At 44.0% G+C, this 19367-nt stretch overlaps 1 protein-coding gene across 1 annotated transcript in view; it reads left to right on the top strand.

The window, feature by feature from the left end:
* The first annotated feature begins 9940 nt into the window (after positions 1-9940).
* LOC112071129 (protein CIP2A homolog L-like) overlaps positions 9941-19367 on the top strand; it is an 18129-nt gene continuing 8702 nt past the window's right edge. Inside the window, exons 1-8 of the mRNA XM_070439263.1 lie at positions 9941-11189; positions 11551-11653; positions 13335-13482; positions 13615-13727; positions 15201-15249; positions 18394-18634; positions 18728-19043; positions 19196-19358. Of these exons, the coding sequence (XP_070295364.1) occupies positions 11552-11653; positions 13335-13482; positions 13615-13727; positions 15201-15249; positions 18394-18634; positions 18728-19043; positions 19196-19358 (1132 nt within the window). The 5' untranslated portion in view covers positions 9941-11189; position 11551. The remainder of the gene's footprint in view (positions 11190-11550; positions 11654-13334; positions 13483-13614; positions 13728-15200; positions 15250-18393; positions 18635-18727; positions 19044-19195; positions 19359-19367) is intronic.

Below are 19367 nucleotides of genomic sequence, written 5' to 3'. Positions count from 1 at the left end.
AGTGGTTTTTCATTTTTAATACATTTGCTAAAATTTCTGAAAACCTTTTTTTGCTTTGTCACTATGGGGTATTGTGTGTAGATTGATGAGGGAAAAAACAATTTTAGAATATATATATATTTTTTTAAATCCCCTTTATTTAACCAGGTAAGCTAGTTGAGAACAAGTTCTCATTTATAACTCCGACCTGGCCAAGATAAAGCAAAGCAGTGCGACACAAACAACAACACAGAGTTACACATGGAATTAACAAGCGTACAGTAAATAACATAATAGAAAAAAAGTCTATATACAGTGTGTGAAAATGGAGTTAGTAGGGGGGCAATAAATTGGCCATAGCAGCGAAGTAATTATAGTTGAGCATATTAACACTGGAGTGATATATGAGCAGATGATGATGTGCAAGTAGAGATACTGGTGTGCAAAAGAGCAGAAAAGTAAATAAAAACAATATTGGGATGAGGTAGGTAGATTGGGTGGAATATTTACAGATGGACTATGTACAGCTGCAGTGATCAGTTAGCTGCTCAGATAGCTGATGCTTAAAGTTAGTGAGGGAAATGTAAGTCTMCAGCTTCAGCGATTTTTGCAATTCGTTCCAGTCACTGGCAGCAGAGAACTGTAAGGAAAGGCGGCCAAAGGGGGTGTTGGCTTTGGGGATGACCAGTGAGATATACCTGCTGGAGCGCGTGCTACGGATGGGTGTTGTTATCGTGACCAGTGAGCTGAGATAAGGCGGAGCTTTACCTAGCATAGACTTATAGATGACCTGGAGCCAGTGGGTCTGGCRACGAATATGTTGCGAGGGCCAGCCGACTAGAGCATACAGGTCTCAGTGGTGGGTGACCTAAGGGGCTTTGGTAACAAAACGGATGGCACTGTGATAGACTGCATCCAGTTTGCTGAGTAGAGTGTTGGAAGCTATTTTGTAGATGACATCGCCGAAGTCGAGGATCGGTAGGATAGTCAGTTTTACTAGGGTAAGTTTGGAGGCGTGAGTGAAGGAGGCTTTGTTGCGAAATAGAAAACTGATTCTAGATTTGATTTTGGATTGGAGATGTTTAATATGAGTCTGGATGGAGAGTTTACAGTCTAGCCAGACACCTAGGTATTTGTAGTTGTCCACATATTCTAGGTCAGAACCGTCCAGGGTAGTGATGCTAGTCGGGTGGGCGGGTGCGGGCAGCGAACGGTTGAAGAGCATGCATTTGGTTTMACTAGCGTTTAAGGGCAGTTGGAGGCCACGGAAGGAGTGTTGTATGGCAYTGAARMTCATTTGGAGGTTAGKTAACACAGTGTCCAAAGAAGGGCCAGATGTATACAGAATGGTGTCGTCTGTGTAGAGTTGGATCAGGGAATCACCCGCAGCAAGAGCRACATCGTTGATATATACAGAGAAAAGAGTCGGTMCGAGAATTGAAACCTGTGGTACCCCCAAAGAGAYTGTCAGAGGTCCGGACAACAGGCCCTCCGATTTGACACACTAAACTGTCTGCGAAGTAGTTGGTGAACCAGGCGAGGCAGTCATTTGAGAAACCAAGGCTATTGAGTCTGCCRATAAGAATACGGTGATTGACAGAGTCGAAAGCCTTGGCCAGGTCGATGAAGACRGCTGCACAGTACTGTTTTTTATCGATGGCGGTTATGATATTGTTTAGTACCTTGAGCGTGGCTGAGGTGCACCCGTGACCAGCTTGGAAACCGGATTGCACAGCGGAGAAGGTACGGTGGGATTCGAAATGGTCAGTGATCTGTTTATTAACTTGGCTTTCAAAGACTTTAGAGAGGCAGGGCAGGATGGATATAGGTCCTATAACCAGTTATGGGGTCTAGATGTCTAGCCCGCTATTGATGAGGGGATGACCGTCGCAGCTTTCCAATCATTTAGGGATCTCGGACAATACGTAAAGAGATGCTTTTTGCATGACTGGTAATATGGGTGCAACCAATGGATAGTTTTAGAAAGAGGAGGGTCCAGATTGTCTAGGCCAGCTGATTTGTATGGGTCCAGTTTTGCAGCTCTTTCAGGAACATCTGCTATTGTATTTGGGTGAAAGAGAAGCTGGGGAGGCTCGGTGCAAGGTAGTGCGGGGGGTGCGGAGCTATTGGCCGGCGGTTGGGGTAGCCAGGAGGGGAAAGCATGGGCCATGCCGTAGAGAAATGCGTTATAATATTTCGATTATCATTGGATTTATCAGTTATGACCGTCGTTTATCTCAGCCTCAGAGCAGTAGGCTAGCTGGGATGGTGCTCGTGTTCTCCATGGAGCTTTTATCAGCTGTCCCAAAAATTTGAGTATAGAGCTACAGGATGCTAATTTCTGTTTTGAAAAGCTTGAGCCTTTGCTTTCCTGACTTAGACGTGCGTGTATTGCGTTCCCTGACTTCCCTGAACAGTTATCATATCACTGGGGACTATTCGGATGCAATTGCAGTCCGCACAGTTGTTTGCTTGTGCTGGTCAGCAGTCAGGTCTGTGAGTAACCAAGGCTATATCTGTTCTCATAGTTCTACATTTTTTGAAAGGGGCGAATGGCTTATTTAAGATGTAGGAAATTACTTTTAAGGACGACCAGCCGTCCTCAGACGAGACGAAGTGAGTGTCAATTCCTTCCAGGATACCCGGGCCAGGTCAATAGAAATCCTGCTCGCCAGAAGTGTGTTTAGGGAGCGTTTGACAGTGATGAGGGGTAGTCATTTGACCACGGACCCTTAGCGGATGCAGGGCAATGAGGCAGTGATCGCTGAGAACCTGATTGAAAACAGCAGAGTGTATTTGGAGGCAAGATGGTCAGGATAATATCTATGAGGGTGCCCATGTTTACAGATTTAGGGTTATATCTGGTGGGTCCTTGATGATTTGTGTGAGATTGAGGGCATCTAGCTTAGATTGTAGACTGCCGGTGTGTTAAGCAGATCCCAGTTTTAGGTCAACCTAACAGAACGAACTCTGAAGATAGATGAGGGGCAATCAATTCAGCATATGGTGTCCAGGCACAGCTGGGAGCTGAGGGGCGTCTATAAACAGGTGCAAACAGTGAGAGACTTATTTCTAGGAAGAATTCATTTTTAAATTAGAAGTTCAAACTGTTTGGGCATAGACCTGGAAATATGACAGGAACTTTGCAGGCTACCTCTGCCAGTATTTTGCAACTCCTCCCCTTTGCAGTTCTATTCTTGACGGAAGATGTTGTATTTGGGTATGGAAATTTCAGATTTTTGGTGGCCTTCCTAAGCCAGGATTCAGACGCGACAAAGAGACATCAGGTTGGCGGAGTGTGCTAAAGCAGTGAGTAAAACATAACTTAGGGAGGAGGCTTCTGATGTTAACATGCATGAAACCAAGCTTTTTCGATTACAGAAGTCAACAACGGAGAGTGCCTGGGACACGCAGGGCCTTGGGTTAACCTCCACATCACCCGAGGAACAGAGGAGGAGTAGGATGAGGGTACGGCTAAAGGCTATCAAAAACTGGTCGTGTAGTGCGATTGGGGACAGAGAATAAAATAAGCAAATCTGGCGTAGGTAGAATAAGATTCAGGGCATAATGTGCAGACAGGGTATGGTGGGTGCGGGTACAGTGGAGATAAGCCCAGGCACTGAGTGACGATAAGAGAGGTTGCATCTCTGGACGTGCTGGTTATACTGGGTGAGTCACCGGCATGTGTGGGGGGTGGAACAAAGGAGGAATCTGAGGCATGTAGAGTGGGACTAGGGGCTCCACTGTAAACTAAAACAATGATAACTATCCTAAACAACAGTATACAAGGCATATTGACATTTGAGAGAGGCATAAAGCGAGGCATAAAGCAATCACAGGTGTTGTTTGGGAGAGCTAGCTAAGACAACAACGGGTAAGACAATAACAGCTAATCAGCTAAGACAACAACAACAGGTAAAATGGCGATGAATGGGTAGAGAKGGTCGGTAAACTACACACAGGGCCTGAGTTCGGGGCTAGGGCCGACAGATAAACAAAACAACAAAAAAATWAACAAAATGGAGTACCGTGATAAATGAACAGTCCAGCAGGCATCAGCTATGTAGCCAAGTGATCATATGGTCCAGTGAACAGCAATAGATGGAGCAGGGAAGCCACGGCATAGTCGTTACTACGCTAGCACGCGGGAGACACAGTGTTTAAAGTTAGCAGTAGAAGCGTCTGCTCTGACGTCCGGCAACGGCCGGTTGAGGGCACAGCRGATGGAATTACGCCTGCGGGCCAGTCGTGGTGGTACAGCACGACAAAGGGCCTGGGACAGATGGCGAAAGAGGTATTATAGTTGTAGTAGTTTCGTTTGCTAGCTGGGAGATGCGCCTGGCTCGCGGCTAACTGGTGCTAGCTTCGGGGCAGGGGCGTTAGCCACTATAGCCACTCGGTAGCAGCCAACTAGCAGCGATGATCCGCTGCAAAGGTCCAGAGCTTACGGCAAGTATCCGGTAGAAGTAGTGGATTCTAGCCGTGTCCGGGAGGCATCAGCTGGGTAGCCGGGTGATCACAGAGTGGTCCGGGTGGTGGGCCTGGCTCAGGGCTAGCTTCGGGGCTGGGTCACTCGGTGGCAGCTAGCTAGCTGTGATGATCAGGAGTAATGGTCCAGGGTTACGGCAGGAATCCGGCRTTGTAGTGGAGAAAAACAGTCCGAGGCTGGTAGGTATTATCCAGGCTAAAAAAACGGTTGGTGCCTGAGCAGAAGGTAAAGCAGGTAAACCACGCTAGCAGTGGTTAACAATGACTAAAAAGCTAGTAGCTAATTAGCTGGTTAGCTTCTGATGGAGGTCCTGGCTATAAGGTCTAAAAAGAATAGCGGATCCGTGTCACATTGAGTGAGGCAGGTTACCGGAAAATATATTTAATTTAAAAATAGAAAAGAGATTGAAAATAAATTGAAATAAATTGAAATATATACAAAAAAATACGAAAAATACAAAAAGTAAATGAAAGGACGACAAACCACGTCTGCACTGCTACGCCACCTTGGATAAGGCTGTAACATAGCAAAATGTGGGAAAAGTAAAGGGGTCTAAATACTTTCTGAATGCACTGTACAATCATAAACTAATATTGTATTGTGTAGCCTATGCCTATTGAAATGACAAGTCAATTTCGCAAATGGGCTATTTATAACGGTTTGTAGTCTTAACATCTGGCACATAATAACAGCATAATTGCCAGAAAATAGCCTAACATTAGTTTTTTGGTTTCATCCAAGTGTTTCTTGCTCAGAGATTTCGAGATCCTCTGTCCAACTCTCCTGTCAGATTTATCTATAGTTATGCACATGTGCAAAGGGKTTTTATTTACATTTATAAACCTGGCTCTAGCCCTGAATGCTGATTGGCTGAAAGCCGTGGTATATTTTTTACTTTATTTTATTAATTTCACCTGTATTTAACTAGTCAAGTCAGTTAAGAACAAATATTAATTTACAATGACGGCCTACCCTGGCCAAACCTTAACCAGATGACGCTGGGCCAATTGTGAACCGCCCTATGGGACTCCCAATCATGGCCAGTTGTGATACAACCTGGATACAACTCCGCGTTGCGTTGTGCATAAGAACAGCCCTAGGTGTGGTATATTGGCCAAATACCATACCCCTTGTGCCTTATGATGTAATAAAGGAATTTGAATATGTGGCAAGAGAAAATATAATTTGCCCTCGACAGATCATTTACCATCAATGGATGTCGATTTAACTTTTTGGACTGCTATGATTAAGCAATGTCATAGCTTGCAATAATTATTATTTTGAGGAAACCCTAATTTTGCTTCTAACGTCATTACAAGTTTATATGATATTCCTTCGTAATTGGCTCGATAACGTTATGGAAAAAAGGGTTTAGATATGGCAACTCCTCTCTTGCCTTAAAAAAAAAAAAAAACTTGGCTAGTTTTCAGGCCATTTGGGCAGATTTTGAGTGTTCATTGGTCTGGACCTTTTAGCTTGACCTGGCAACCCTGACCTCAGCCCAGACCTACAGAGGCAAATAGCAGAGACACCGCTGGCAGTGGGACTTATTTTAACAYCCCTCGACGCCTCCCGTGTCAACAGATCCCCCAAACAACCCCTCCTGACTTTTGGAGAATGTGTACAACTGGTAAATAGTCGCTGATATTTCAGTCAGATGTCTAGTTAGCTAGGTAGCTCAAGGGCTCTGGCTATTAGGCAAGTAGCTAGCTATAACTAGCTGGCTAKAASGATGAAGTTAGAAGCTAACGTTAAAAGGAGCCTGACCTCAGCAGGAGCAGCTGACTGAAATTAAGCTAGCTATTATCAAAAGATGGGCTACTATAAGTTCTCWTAACAAAATACMTTTTCTTTATAGAGCGTAGTGAGAGACACTRRTGAGTCAGGCTGCAATGAAAGAGGCAAAGGAGATACACAGAGAGAGGAAGGAAGAATTGAAGCAAGCAGGGAAAGAGGTTAATAGTACAGTGGTTCCCAAACTTGGGGTCTGGGACGCATGTGGATTCCCCTAAAATGTAAATAGAGTTCCCTGAGAAAATCTTTAATCTTATCAAAGATAAGATTAATACATTGTTTCTCTTCAAATGGGTATAGAATATACAATTTTAGAGTCAACTAAGGGTCTTTTACATTGTCAGAATTCACTTTCATGTCATTATATGTTGGGACAGCCTGATGGACCTAAAATTTCATGAAATTTAAATRTAAAGAYAATTTAATATTATGTACACTGAACAAAAATATTAATTCAACAATTTCAAAGATTTTACTGAGTTACAGTCCATACAAGGAAACCAGTCATCGTCAACCCTGACTTACCTCTCATGTATGTAGTAAATAAGTAGTGAAACATATTATTGAGTAGAACTTGTAAGGTAGTGATGAATAGTAAGTTAGTTGTTTTTTTCTCATGAGGTTGTGGCTATATACTGCCATCTGTTGGCGGCTAGAAACAATTGCATAATAGTAAATATTAATTGATGGTCCTTGAAAATAAATATTAGCGCTTGAAAAGGTAATTGAAAGACCTTGAATTTGTCTTGTCTGTACGGACCCTGCATTTGTATAAACTGGTTGCATAGCTAGCATACAGAAATCAGTGGTGGTAGTCCAAGTTGTTTTTAACTCTAATGTAGTTGATTGATGATGATGACAGGAACATGTATTGGGTTGACATCCATAACATTATACTCTGATATTTACCTCAACATAGTGTGAAATACACATATAAACAATAGMCTAAATGTAGGATCATTTTACTGGGGGGCAATGAGGAGATGCAGGTGGGAAAATGTTGCATTCTTTTTACTTCATGCTATCTTGGCAGAGCTCCTATGTCAAGTACCGGGAAACAGACTCCAACATCTCAGAAGAGATAAGGTCTTGTCTTTCGTTTAGACAGTTGCTTGTAATTAGCTGGATGGCTATAGAGATTAGCCCTGAATCACTAGATTAGCCCTGTTGTCCCAAAATCTMAAGTTTTCAAGATACGTAACTTTCAAAATACAGAAATCATCCGTATGATGTATCATATGATGCAAAACAGCATCATATGATGCAAAATTCATCACACGGGGATGATTTCTATATTTTGAAAGTTACATATCTTGAAAACTTGATTGCTGACAAGCAAAACATTTTGGTCCTATGTCAACAATGGACTAATGAAACAAATACCAAAATATCGTTTTTGGATGGAGTTTTCCTTTAAGTGTTGAGGTGGAGCAACTGAAATGCAAGATTCCCTGTGTCTGTGAGGCGCGCCGTTTGGTGCGACACAGACATAGTGGCGAGCGTGGTGAAACTGAGAAGCACTGTCTGTCCTTTTGAGTTTTGAAGCAGAGTCTTTACCAGATACAGTCATGTTGGAATATGTCAGTTGTCCCATAGTGTGGTGTATGGGGTGTGCGCTAATAGCGTTTCAATCGGTGACGTCACTTGCTCTGAGACCTTGAAGTAGTTGTTTCCCTTGCTCTGCAAGGACCGTGGCTTTTGTGGAGCGATAGGTAACGATGCTTCGTGGGAGGTAGTTGTWGATGTGTGCAGAGGCTCCCTGGTTCGAGCCCAGGTAATGGCGAGGAGAGGGACGAAAGCAATACTGTTACATTGGTGCCGTGACCCAGATCACTGGTTGCTGCGGAAAAGGAGGTCAAAGGCGGGTGAGTGTAACCGGTGTGAAATGGCTAGCTAGTTACCGGGGTGCGGGCTAATAGCGTTTTTGTTGGTGACGTCACTTGCTCTGAGACCTAGTGTAACGGATGTGAAATGGCTAGCTAGTTAGCGGGTATGCGCTAGTAGCGTTTCAATCAGTTACGTCACTTGCTCTGAGACTTAAGTAGGGTTTCCCCTTGCTCTGCAAGGGCCGCGGCTTTTGTTGAAGGCGATGTCGCTGGATGGGTTAACGACGCTTCGTGTTGTGACTGTTGTTGATGTGTGCAGAGGGTCCCTGGTTCGCGCCCGTGTCGGGGCGAGGGACGGTTTTAAAGTTATACTGTTACATTGATGCTGTCAATCTTTCACATAATACACTAGTTAACTACACATGGTGTGATGATATTACAGAGTTAACTAGCTTGTCCTGCATTGCATATTATCAAAGCGGTGCCTGTTAATTTACCATCGAATCACAGCCTACTTCAACTTGGCCAATACGGTGATGATGATTAAAAAACACATTGCGAAAAAAGCACAATCGTTGCACAAATGTACCTAACATGAACATCCAATGCCTTTTCTTAAAATCAATACACAGAAGTATATTTTTAAACCTGCATATTTAGTGAAAATATATGCATGTTAGCAGGCATATTAACTAGGGAAATTGTGTTACTTCTCTTGCGTTCAGTGGCAAGCAGAGTCAGGTTATACAGCAGGTGGCCGCCTGGCTCTTGTGTGAACTGTTGTGAAGACCATTTCTTCTAACAAAGACCATAATTAATTTGCCAAGATTTTACATATTTATGACATAACGTTGAAGGTTGTGCAATGTAACAGCAATATTTAGACTTAGGGTTGCCACCCGTTTGATAGAATACGGAACGTTCCGTATTTCACTGAAGAATAAAACATTTTGTTTTCGAAATGATAGTTTCCGGATTTGACCATATTAATGACCAAAGGGCTGAGTATTCTGTGTGTTATTATAATTAGTCTATGATTTGATATTTTATAGAGAAGCGACCGAGCGGTGATGGCAGCAGTATGGCTTGTAAGCATTCATTCAAACAGCACTTTTACTGCGTTTTGCCAGCAGCTCTTTAGCAATGCTTGAAGCACAGCGCTGTTTTATGACTTCAAGCCTATCAACTTCCGAGTTAGGCTGGCAATACTAAATGGCCTATAAGAACATTCCAATAGTCAAAGGTATATGGAAAATACAAATGGTTAAGAGAGAATAGTCGACGCATAGTAACTGCACAACCTTAAAAACTCTTAACTGGGAATATTGAAGACTCATGTTAAAAGGAACCACCAGCTTTCATATGTTCTCATGTTCTGAGCAAGGAACTTAAACTTTAGCTTTTTTACATGGCACATATTGCACTTTTACTTTCTTCTCCAACACTGTGTTTTTGCATTATTTAAACCAAATTGAACATGTTTCATTATTTATTTGAGACTAAATTGATTTTATTGATGTATTATATTAAGTTAAAATAAAAGTGTTCATTGTTCATTCAGTATTGTTGTAATTGTCATTATTACAGATATATATATAAAAATCTGATTTTTTGGTCCTCCAATAATCGGTATCGGTATTGAAAATTCATAATTGGTCGACCTCTAGTAACGATGCTTTGTGGGAGGCAGTTGTTGATGTGTGCAGATTGTCACTGGTTCGAGCCCAGGTAGGGGCGAGGAGAGGAACGGAAGCAATACTGTTACACACGCACAGCACGTGGCGGCATGCACAAACAGAATGCCATGATGCCAAAGAAGAAGAAGAATGCACTGTGCTCCCCCCTCCCCCTTCAGGACTCTGGGCTGACTCTTTGGAAAGCCAAAACAGCGGAGCAGGGGTTTTGGTTTTGTTGTTTCGGGATAAAGCATTTTCTGGCTAGCCATGGGGAAAATGAGCACGAAGCAAGTCACCTGCGGGTATTTTCTCCATGGTGTCTGCCGAAAGGGGAATAGGTGTGTCAAAGAGGATTGGTGTCAAGTGTAAACGGAGTGAGCTGTATTCCAGACCGAGTTCTGGAGACTAAATGGCAATGAACGAGGGTGAAGTAGCGGAGGTGGCAGGTGTGGTGACGTTCTCGGAGCCCGAGCATCACTGAGAGGGTCAGGATAAAGATGAGTCTGGTCTGGTAGAAGTGACATTTTTTGAGAAAATGGACCCCTGCATTTTGGCTGATCCATTTGTGGTGGAAAGGAGTGGGTGTATGGATAGCAACTTCGCTATATGAAAAGCAAATCAGCTAATTGGGGCAGTTTTGTTGGCATTCAAGAACGTTTTGCTTGGCTGATTGGGCAGCAAGACACTTGTATTGGCCTGCYTGGCGACTTCCAACTGGGCATCACAGTCGTGTTGCCGGAGGTAGCTAACGTGGCAATTTTTTTCAAGAAGGATAGCAGCCTACCCAAGAAATAACAAATATTGATAACCATCTAGATGTCACCTTTATACATAGCCTACTACTCAATGGGGAGGGCATGGAAGGCGACACTGTGACAGTGCCCTTAGCTCTTGCTTGACAAGAACTACTGGCAACACATGGGAAGTAGCTACCTAGTAGCCAATATCAGGGTGACAGTCAAAGTAAGCACATGCATACAACGCATGAAGCAACAGTACACCCATCATGAATACTTTTAATAAAAAATAATCAATCATCAGTTTTATAACTGAAATGTACAATTATTTGTGTAACACTATCTGTGAAATGCGACTCAAACTCATCTGGCTTAAAAACGAATTCCAAACTCGCGATATGGTAGCTCAAATATGTACGGTAGTTGCGTGGTTAGAAACGGAAGACAAAAAACACCGCTCACTCAAAACCGTCTAACCTATAGCAGAGCGCTTTCCACACACCCACTAATTTCCACACGCCCACTACTTTCCTTTCGACCAACACACCCACTCRCCCATACTCCGGTCGCCATATTGGAATGCAGCTACCCCCTTCAATATCTCATTGGCTGTTCCGCTGTTCGAAGTGGAAAGCGGGAGGAAGTAGAAGACGTACGACAACGCTTGACAGAAGAGGACAGAAATTATGTATGTATTTATTTTTTTTAAATCAAATTGGTGTTTATGTTATTGATGTATATTTCATAAAGTTACGTGAATAATGATCTTCAATGCAGTTATAATTTGCCACATCTAAACATTAGTCGGGGATCATAACAATAGTTAGCCTAGGTAGCTAGCTAGTTAGCATTAACTGTTTTCCWTTGCTAACAAGTTGTTAAACCAAAGCCGTATCAGCTGTAGTTCAGCCATTGCGTTAAAACGGCAGGTAGTTATCTATGCTGTTTGACTAAGCTTCCCAGCAAACGCTCCAAACAACGCCTGTAGCTGATAAACAGTGTCATACAGATGAACTGCTACTGAGCTCAAAAGGGCTGTTGTGTTGCAGAATGGACGTAACGACGTGTCTGAAGTCTCTCCTGCTGGCCATCCACCAGTACAGAGACAACAGGACGGCCCATAACGCTGCCCAGCTGCAGAAACAGGTGGAGGTCAGTTTCAACATGTCTACAGTGCCAAAGCACACGTCTACTTTGTGAGATATATCAACGTGACACTGAGCACGGTTACATGCACGCACACAATACGATTTGGGAGTGAACGTTATTTATAAATAAGGGTTACAGAAAATTGGACCACTGAAATGAAAATGGATGGGCCTCCCTTCAGCAAAATACATTTAACCTAAACCCTCCCTGAACGCTTGAAAAAAAACACGTGACCCTCCCCTATACCCAAAATAATAATTAAAATATAATGTGGATAACATAGAACTTATCCACCGTTTACCCTCACTTCTTGAACAGACCAGAGCCTTAGATATGCAGTTTTAGAAACTGTTCATTGTCCTGTGAGCATTACATGGCAACGCAGGAATTATGATAGTGCACACGTCTGCGGGCCAGACTGTTGTGGGTTTGCAGACCACTTTGGACAAGAGTAGGGGTTGGAATGATCTCCTTTAGTGTAAAAACATTGCATGAATCTATCATCGTATTTGCAGGTCAGGAAAAAAATGGCCTTTTATAAAAATGTCATGCAGCTCTACGTTATTTTACCTATTAGCAGAATCTTTTTTTKAATGCCTTTTTTAAGTGACCAAAATGACAGTCTAAAAATGGCCAGGGAGAACGGTCTATGTCTTCTTCTTATCATATGTCTCCAATGCCAAATCAATGTGTCTTGTTTGCAACAAAACTGTCCCTGTTTGCAAATAATAAAATCTGAGACGTCATTAGGAATCTGAGCATGGTACTTTTGAAATTTAGGCCTACCTTTCCATCCTAGCCAGAGAAGGCCTATTGACGCAGAAAAATGGAAGCTTTAAATGCTGGCTGCTCTTCTTCCTTTGCTTAACTCAACGAGAGAAGGTCGCAAGTGTTTCCCTAAAAGCTGTCTTGGTTTAAAGATGTTCTATTGTACAGAAAGTTAATAGCTTAATCAATTGATTGCTTGTGAAGTAAAGTATATATTTTTGTCTCCTCGGCTACAGAAAGTTGTAGCTCAGCTTCTGAATGTCAAAGAAACGAAACAATGATATCCCTATATGCATCGCAGTCACGTCTTTCCGGGGTATTTTACTGCTTGTTTCAAGCATAAAGTATTGCGGACCAAAGCGCTGTTATAGATGACTTTATATAATCAGATCCGTTTGAGTTTTCTTCCAAATCTTAAGCTTACAAGGGGTAGGCCTGTGCTTTTTGCCATTTCGTTTAATGAAAGGTAGGCCTATAKCATATCCCCTCAATTTGAGTCTTGGTTTTAACAGCCCTTCCACTGACACATAGGTAGGTTATTTAAAGAGTGAATGGTGGGTGAAGGAATTGACCGTTAAATCTATGCATATAGCAGCCTATAGCCTAATTTTTGTCTTGTCGAACAGGTAGGCATACCTCTTATTTCTTAAATAGGAAGAAATAGGCTTCAACACAAAGCCCTCTTGTTAGTAAAGTCAAACTAAAATGAAGACGGTTGAAATGAATTATACCTACTGGAATTTGCCTACTTTCAGCACCATGAGCTGTCCATTTCTRATTGATTGTGCCAAAGCTGTTGCTTCAAATACGCAGCTAAAACGCAAATTAAGCTGTTTACATGTCTTGCCATAATCGGTTTATTATCGAATTATTAGTGTGCATGTAAACGTGTGTGTGTGTGTGTGTGTGTGTGTAGGAGCTGTCAGGAATGCAGTGTGTTCGTCTGCTGTCGTCGGGCCAGGTCCTGCCCAGTGAGTGTGTCTGTGGACTTGTGGAGCTGGCAGGAGACCCTAACACTAGCCCCGCACTCACCGGAACCATAATCTCTCTACTGGCCCAACTAGGTACACACACACCCACAGCCAATGACTAATTCCCAACACATTTCAGTCATACTATTTCTGTCAACAGCCGACAATGTTTCTCTCACTCAAAAACAATACAAAACCAATCGAACTGTGTGTTCTCTCCCCCAGTCTGTGATGATGAGAGCAGAGATGTTCTCCAGAGCAGTTATAACCTGCCCAGCACTCTGGCCTCCATCATCCACTGCCACAGCGCCACCCCCAGGGAGCCGCTGGTATTACAAGTAAGGACAGAACTCTCCATATTGSCTGACAATCAGACTGGGATACCTCTGGTTCACAGTCTAACATTAATGTCATACGTTTGTTTGGAAGTGCGTTCAGATTCCTATCTCCTGAAGCATGCGCAGGACCATGTAAACACGTGCATGAGCTCGGCAAGTATGCATGCGTCACGTGCATGTATTTTCATCTTGTGGGCATGCTTCACGTGATAGAAATCTGAACGCACTACCAGCACTTTGAAACATTTACGCATTTATACTTTCCTGTGGATATGTTGTCACACATTCTTACCTGAAAAAGGACCAACCACACGGACAACTGATAAAGTAACATTTTATTCAGCATTCTGGCTTGTAGAGGTCTGTGGCTGAGAAGTAATCTCCTGCTCCAAACACTACATTCTCCCTGACGTAGAATTCTGTAAAGCAAACGTCTGTTCTTCAGGCTACCACCACAATGAGCATGATGAGACTTAACCAGGGGTCATGACCCTGGTCTTGGAGAATTACGGGCGCTACACAAAGCCACAGCTCCGGTGGGAAACATAGGCTGTAGGATGTGATTGTTCAACTACAACTGTAGTAACCCTGTGTGTCTCAGGGTTTAAAGATGCTACAGAGATCGACCTATAACTGCTGAGTAACCCTGTGTGTCTCAGGGTTTAAAGATGCTACAGAGAACTCACCTATAACTGCTGTACTAACTCTGTGTCTCAGGGTTTAAAGATGCTACAGAGACTCACCTATAACTGCTGTAGTAACCCTGTGTGTCCTCAGGGTTTAAAGATCTACAGAGACTCACCTATAACTGCTGTAAGTACCCCTGTGTGTCTAGGGTTTAAAGAGTGCTTACAGAGACTCACCTATAACTGCTGTAGTAAACCCTGGTGTGTCTCAGGGTTAAAGATGCTACAGAGACTCACCTATAACTGCTGTAGTAACTCTGTGTCTCAGTGTTTAAAGATGCTACAGAGACTCACCTATAACTGCTGTTGTAACTCTGTGTGTCTCAGTGTTATAAAGATGCTACAGAGACTCACCTATAACTGCTGTGTAACTCTGTGTGTCTCAGGTTGTAAAGATGCTACAGAGACTCACTATAACTGCTGTGTAAACTCTGTGTCTCAGTGTTTAAAGTATGCTACAGAGACTCACCTATAATCGCTGTAGTAACTCTGTGTGTCTCAGGTTTAAATGATGCTACAGAGACTCACATAACTGCTGTTGTAACTCTGTGTGCTCATTGCTTAAATATGCTACAGAACTCACCTATAACTGCTGTTGTAACTCTTGTTCTCATGCTAAAATAGCTACAGAGACTCACAATATACTCTGTAGTAACTCTGTGTCTCAGTGCTTAAATATGCTACAGAGACTCACATTATAACTGCTGTTGTAACTCTTGTGTCTCAGTGCTTAAATATGCTACAGAGACCTCACATATAACTGCTGTCGTAACTCTGTGTGTCTCAGTGTTTAAAGGTGCTACCAGGACTCACCTATAACGGCGGATTTCCACTGTGCAACTACATCCATGAGCTCAAGACTTTCTGATGAGCAGCATGTAAGTATACCTCTCCTCTTCTCTTCTCCCACGCGCACAGTATAGCGAGGTGAATGTTCCATGTAAGATACCTCTCCTCTCTCTCTTCCACAGCCCACAGTATAGCAGAGGTGAATGTTTACATGTAAGGATACTACTCCTCTCCTCTTCTCACACGTCCACAGTATAAGCAGAGGTGAAATGTTTCTATTAAGATACCGTCTCCTCCTCTCTCTCTCTCACACGCAACAGTATAGCAGAGGTGAATGTTACATGTAAGATACCTCTCCTCTCTCTCTTCTCACAACGCCACAGTATACAGAGGTGAATGTTTTACATGTAAGATACTCTCCTCTCTCTCTTCTCACACGCCACAGATAGCAAGGTGAATGTTTTACATGTAAGATACTTCTCTCCTCTCTCTCTCTCCACACGCCACAGTATAGCAGAGTGAGATGTTTACATGTAAGATACCTCTCCTCTTCTCTCTTCTCACACGCCACAGTATAGCAGAGGTGAATGTTTACACGTTAAGATACCATCTTCTCTTCTCACGACGCCACAGTATAGCAGAGGTGAATGTTTACATGTAAGATACCTCTCCTCTCTCTTCTCACACGCCACAGTATAGCAAGATGAGGTTGAATTTACATGTAAGATACCTCTCCTCTCTCTTCTCACACGCCACAGTATAGCAGAGGTGAATGTTTACATGTAAGATACCTCTCCTCTCTCTTCTCACACGCCACAGTATAGCAATAGGTGAATGTTTACATGTAAGATACCTCTCTCTCTCTTCTCACACGCCACAGTATAGGCAGAGGTGAATGTTTCGAAGTAAGAACCTCTCCTCTCTCTCTCCACTCCACAGTATATGCAGAGGTGAATGTTTACATGTAAGATACCTCTCTCTCTCTCTCTTCTCACACGCCACAGTATAGCAGAGTGATGTTTACATGTAAGATACCTCTCCTCTCTCTTCTCTCCACGCCACAGTATACGGCAAGGTGATGTTTACATTTGTAAGAATACCTCTCCTCTCTCTCTTCTCTCACACGCCACAGTATAGCAGAGGGTGAATGTTTACATGTAATACCTCTCCTCTCTCTCCACACGCCACATGATAGGAACGGGAATGTTACATGTAAGATCTCCCGTCTCTCTCTTCCCACGCGCCACATGTATAGCAGAGGTGAATGTTACATGTAAGAGTACCTCCTCTCCTCTTCTCACACGCCACAGTATAGCGAGAGTGAATGTTTACATGTAAGATACCTCTCCTCTCTCTTCTCACAACGCCACAGTATAGCAAGGTGAATGTTTACATGTAAGATACCTCCTCTCTCTTCTCACACAGCCACAGTATAGCAGAGGTAATGTTTACATGTAAGATACCTCTCCTCTCTCTTCTCGACACGCCACACGTATAAGCAGAGGTGAATGTTTACATGTAGTACCTCTCCTCTCTTCTTCCACACGCCAAGGCAGTATTAGCAAGAGGTGAATGTTACATGTAAGATAACCTCTCCTCTCTCTTCTCCCACCCATCAGTATAGGCAGAGGTGAAATGTTTACATGTAAGATAACCTCTCCTCTCTCTCTTCTCATCCGACCGCCACAAGTAATAGCAGAGGTGAATGTTTACAAATGTAAGATACCTCTCTCCTCTTCTCCGACGCCAATAAGTATGCAGAGGTGAATGTTTACAGCGTTGAAGATACCCTCAGCTCCTTCGTGTTTCTTCCTCATCACGCGCACAGTGGTATAGTCTAGAGGTGAAGTTTAGCCAACATGTAAACTACCTCTCTCTCTCTGCTCCTCTCACAATCGCCGACATATAGCAGCCACGGTTGAATGTTTTTACATTGCTAGGTATTCATTTTGTGACCCTTTGTATACACCTCTCCCCAGACACAGTGCGCACAATCTGTGAGGGACATCCACCAGTGCTGGTGCCTGGTTTGATGGCTAACCTGTGTCGCTACACCTGTCCGTCCAGACTCACATTAAAGCTCTGGTGAGGACCACCCTCTTCTACCTAGGTCCTACCCTCTTTGTCATTTACCCTGTAACCCCCTTTTTCTCTCCCTCGTTCGCTTGAGCACGCCTTATGGGAAGCTCCAGTTGTTGACATCGGGTGGTTTGTGTGTTCGACGTGATGTCCTCGATTACTTCCGCCCAGCAACATTACGGTGGCTGGTCGCTCATACTGGCCGCTCACTCTCATGTCAGGATGTAGGGGAGAGGAACACACCACAGAGAGAGACACACACGCCATCAGAGAGAGACCGCACACACACACACAGAGCAGAGACACAGCACGAAGGGTGAGACAGAACACACACACAGAGAGAGACACACACAGAGAGAGACCACACACAGAGAGACACAACACACAGAGAGAGACACACACCACACAAGAGACACACACACAGAGACACACACAACACACACACACAAGAGACACACCCACAGAGACACACACACACACACAGAACACACACACACACAGAGACACACACACAACAGAACACACACACACACACACACACACACACACACAGCACGACCACACAACACACACACACAGTCCACACACACACATATAGAGACACAGGCACATATAGAAGACACAGACACATACAGAACACAGACACATACAGAGACACACACACATACAGAGACACACACACATACACACAGACACACACAACACACACACACACACACAGAGACACACACACAGCACAGAGACACGACACAACACACAACAGAGACACACACACACACGACACAGAGACAGACACCAAAGTGAACACACACACAGAGAGGACACACACACACACAACAGAACACATACACATACAGAGACACACCACAGAGACCACAGAGACCACACACAACACACACGGAACACACATGACAACACCACATACAACAGAGACACACACCACACAAGAGACATCACGACGCACACAGAGAACACGACGCACACGCACAGAGACACTCACGCACACGCACAGAGACACTCACGCACACGCACAGAGACACTCACGCGCACACACAATGACACGCAGAGACACACGCACACAATGAGACGGAGAGACACACGCACACAATGAGACGGAGACAAACACACAGACACCAAGGTTTTCTCTATCTTTAGTTCTGGTGGTGACAACTCCCTGTGTGTGTGTGTGTGTGTGTGTGTGTTTCAGCTGTTCCATGCTAAGAACATCCACCAGACATTCCAGCTGATCTTTAACATCATCGTCAACGGCGACGGAACCCTAACCAGGAAGTACTCTGTAGACCTACTGGTGGACCTGCTAAAGAACCCCAAGATGGCTGACTACCTGACTAGGTATACACACACACACACACACACACACACACACACACACAGTTTTATAGAAGAATAGAAGTGATGTTGTGTATGTCTCTCCCTCCTCTGTAGGTATGAACACTTCTCAGTGTGCGTGTCCCAGGTGTTGGGTCTGCTACATGTCAAAGACCCGGACTCTGCTGCCAAGGTGTTGGAGCTGCTCCTGGCTCTGTGTGGTGTGTCAGGCCTGAGGTCTCTGCTGTGTGAGGTCGTGTTCCGTCCCGCCGCCCCACGGCTCAGAGCTGCAAGCCGCAGACAGGGGGCGGGCCTAGACGCAGGGCAGAAAACCGAGCCGGGCTTAGCTCTCATCCAATGGCTGAGCTCTCCGGCTGARGGGGAGGAGTTATGCTGTCTACAGGCCCTGCAGCTGCTGACTGAACTACTGGAAGTACGGCAGSCCTACACGGACACACAGAACTAAAAGTGGAAACCTGGATTTCACTACAACGCTTTCACCAATTCAGTCTAGCACAGTGATGACTCCTGCAGATAAAGTGACTTGCACTGATTGGCTCTTTGTCTTGGTGTTTTTCTCTCCAGGAGGCGTTGGGTTCACAGGTCGTGTCTGTGTGCGTGTTGGGCTTCGTTGAGTTGTTGGTTCCAGTGGTGTTGGATCTTCTGCAGGGACTGGACCCAGCCGCACCAGACAGCCAGCTCAGAACACACTGCATACGCACAACACACACCACCAGCCTGCTGCTAAATATCCTTT

The sequence above is a fragment of the Salvelinus sp. IW2-2015 genome, unplaced genomic scaffold (genome assembly GCF_002910315.2).
Source record: "Salvelinus sp. IW2-2015 unplaced genomic scaffold, ASM291031v2 Un_scaffold1526, whole genome shotgun sequence".
NCBI classification, from domain to species: Eukaryota; Metazoa; Chordata; class Actinopteri; order Salmoniformes; family Salmonidae; genus Salvelinus; species Salvelinus sp. IW2-2015.
Note: the sequence above shows the minus strand (reverse complement) of the source record. Positions and strands in the feature narration are given on the sequence as shown.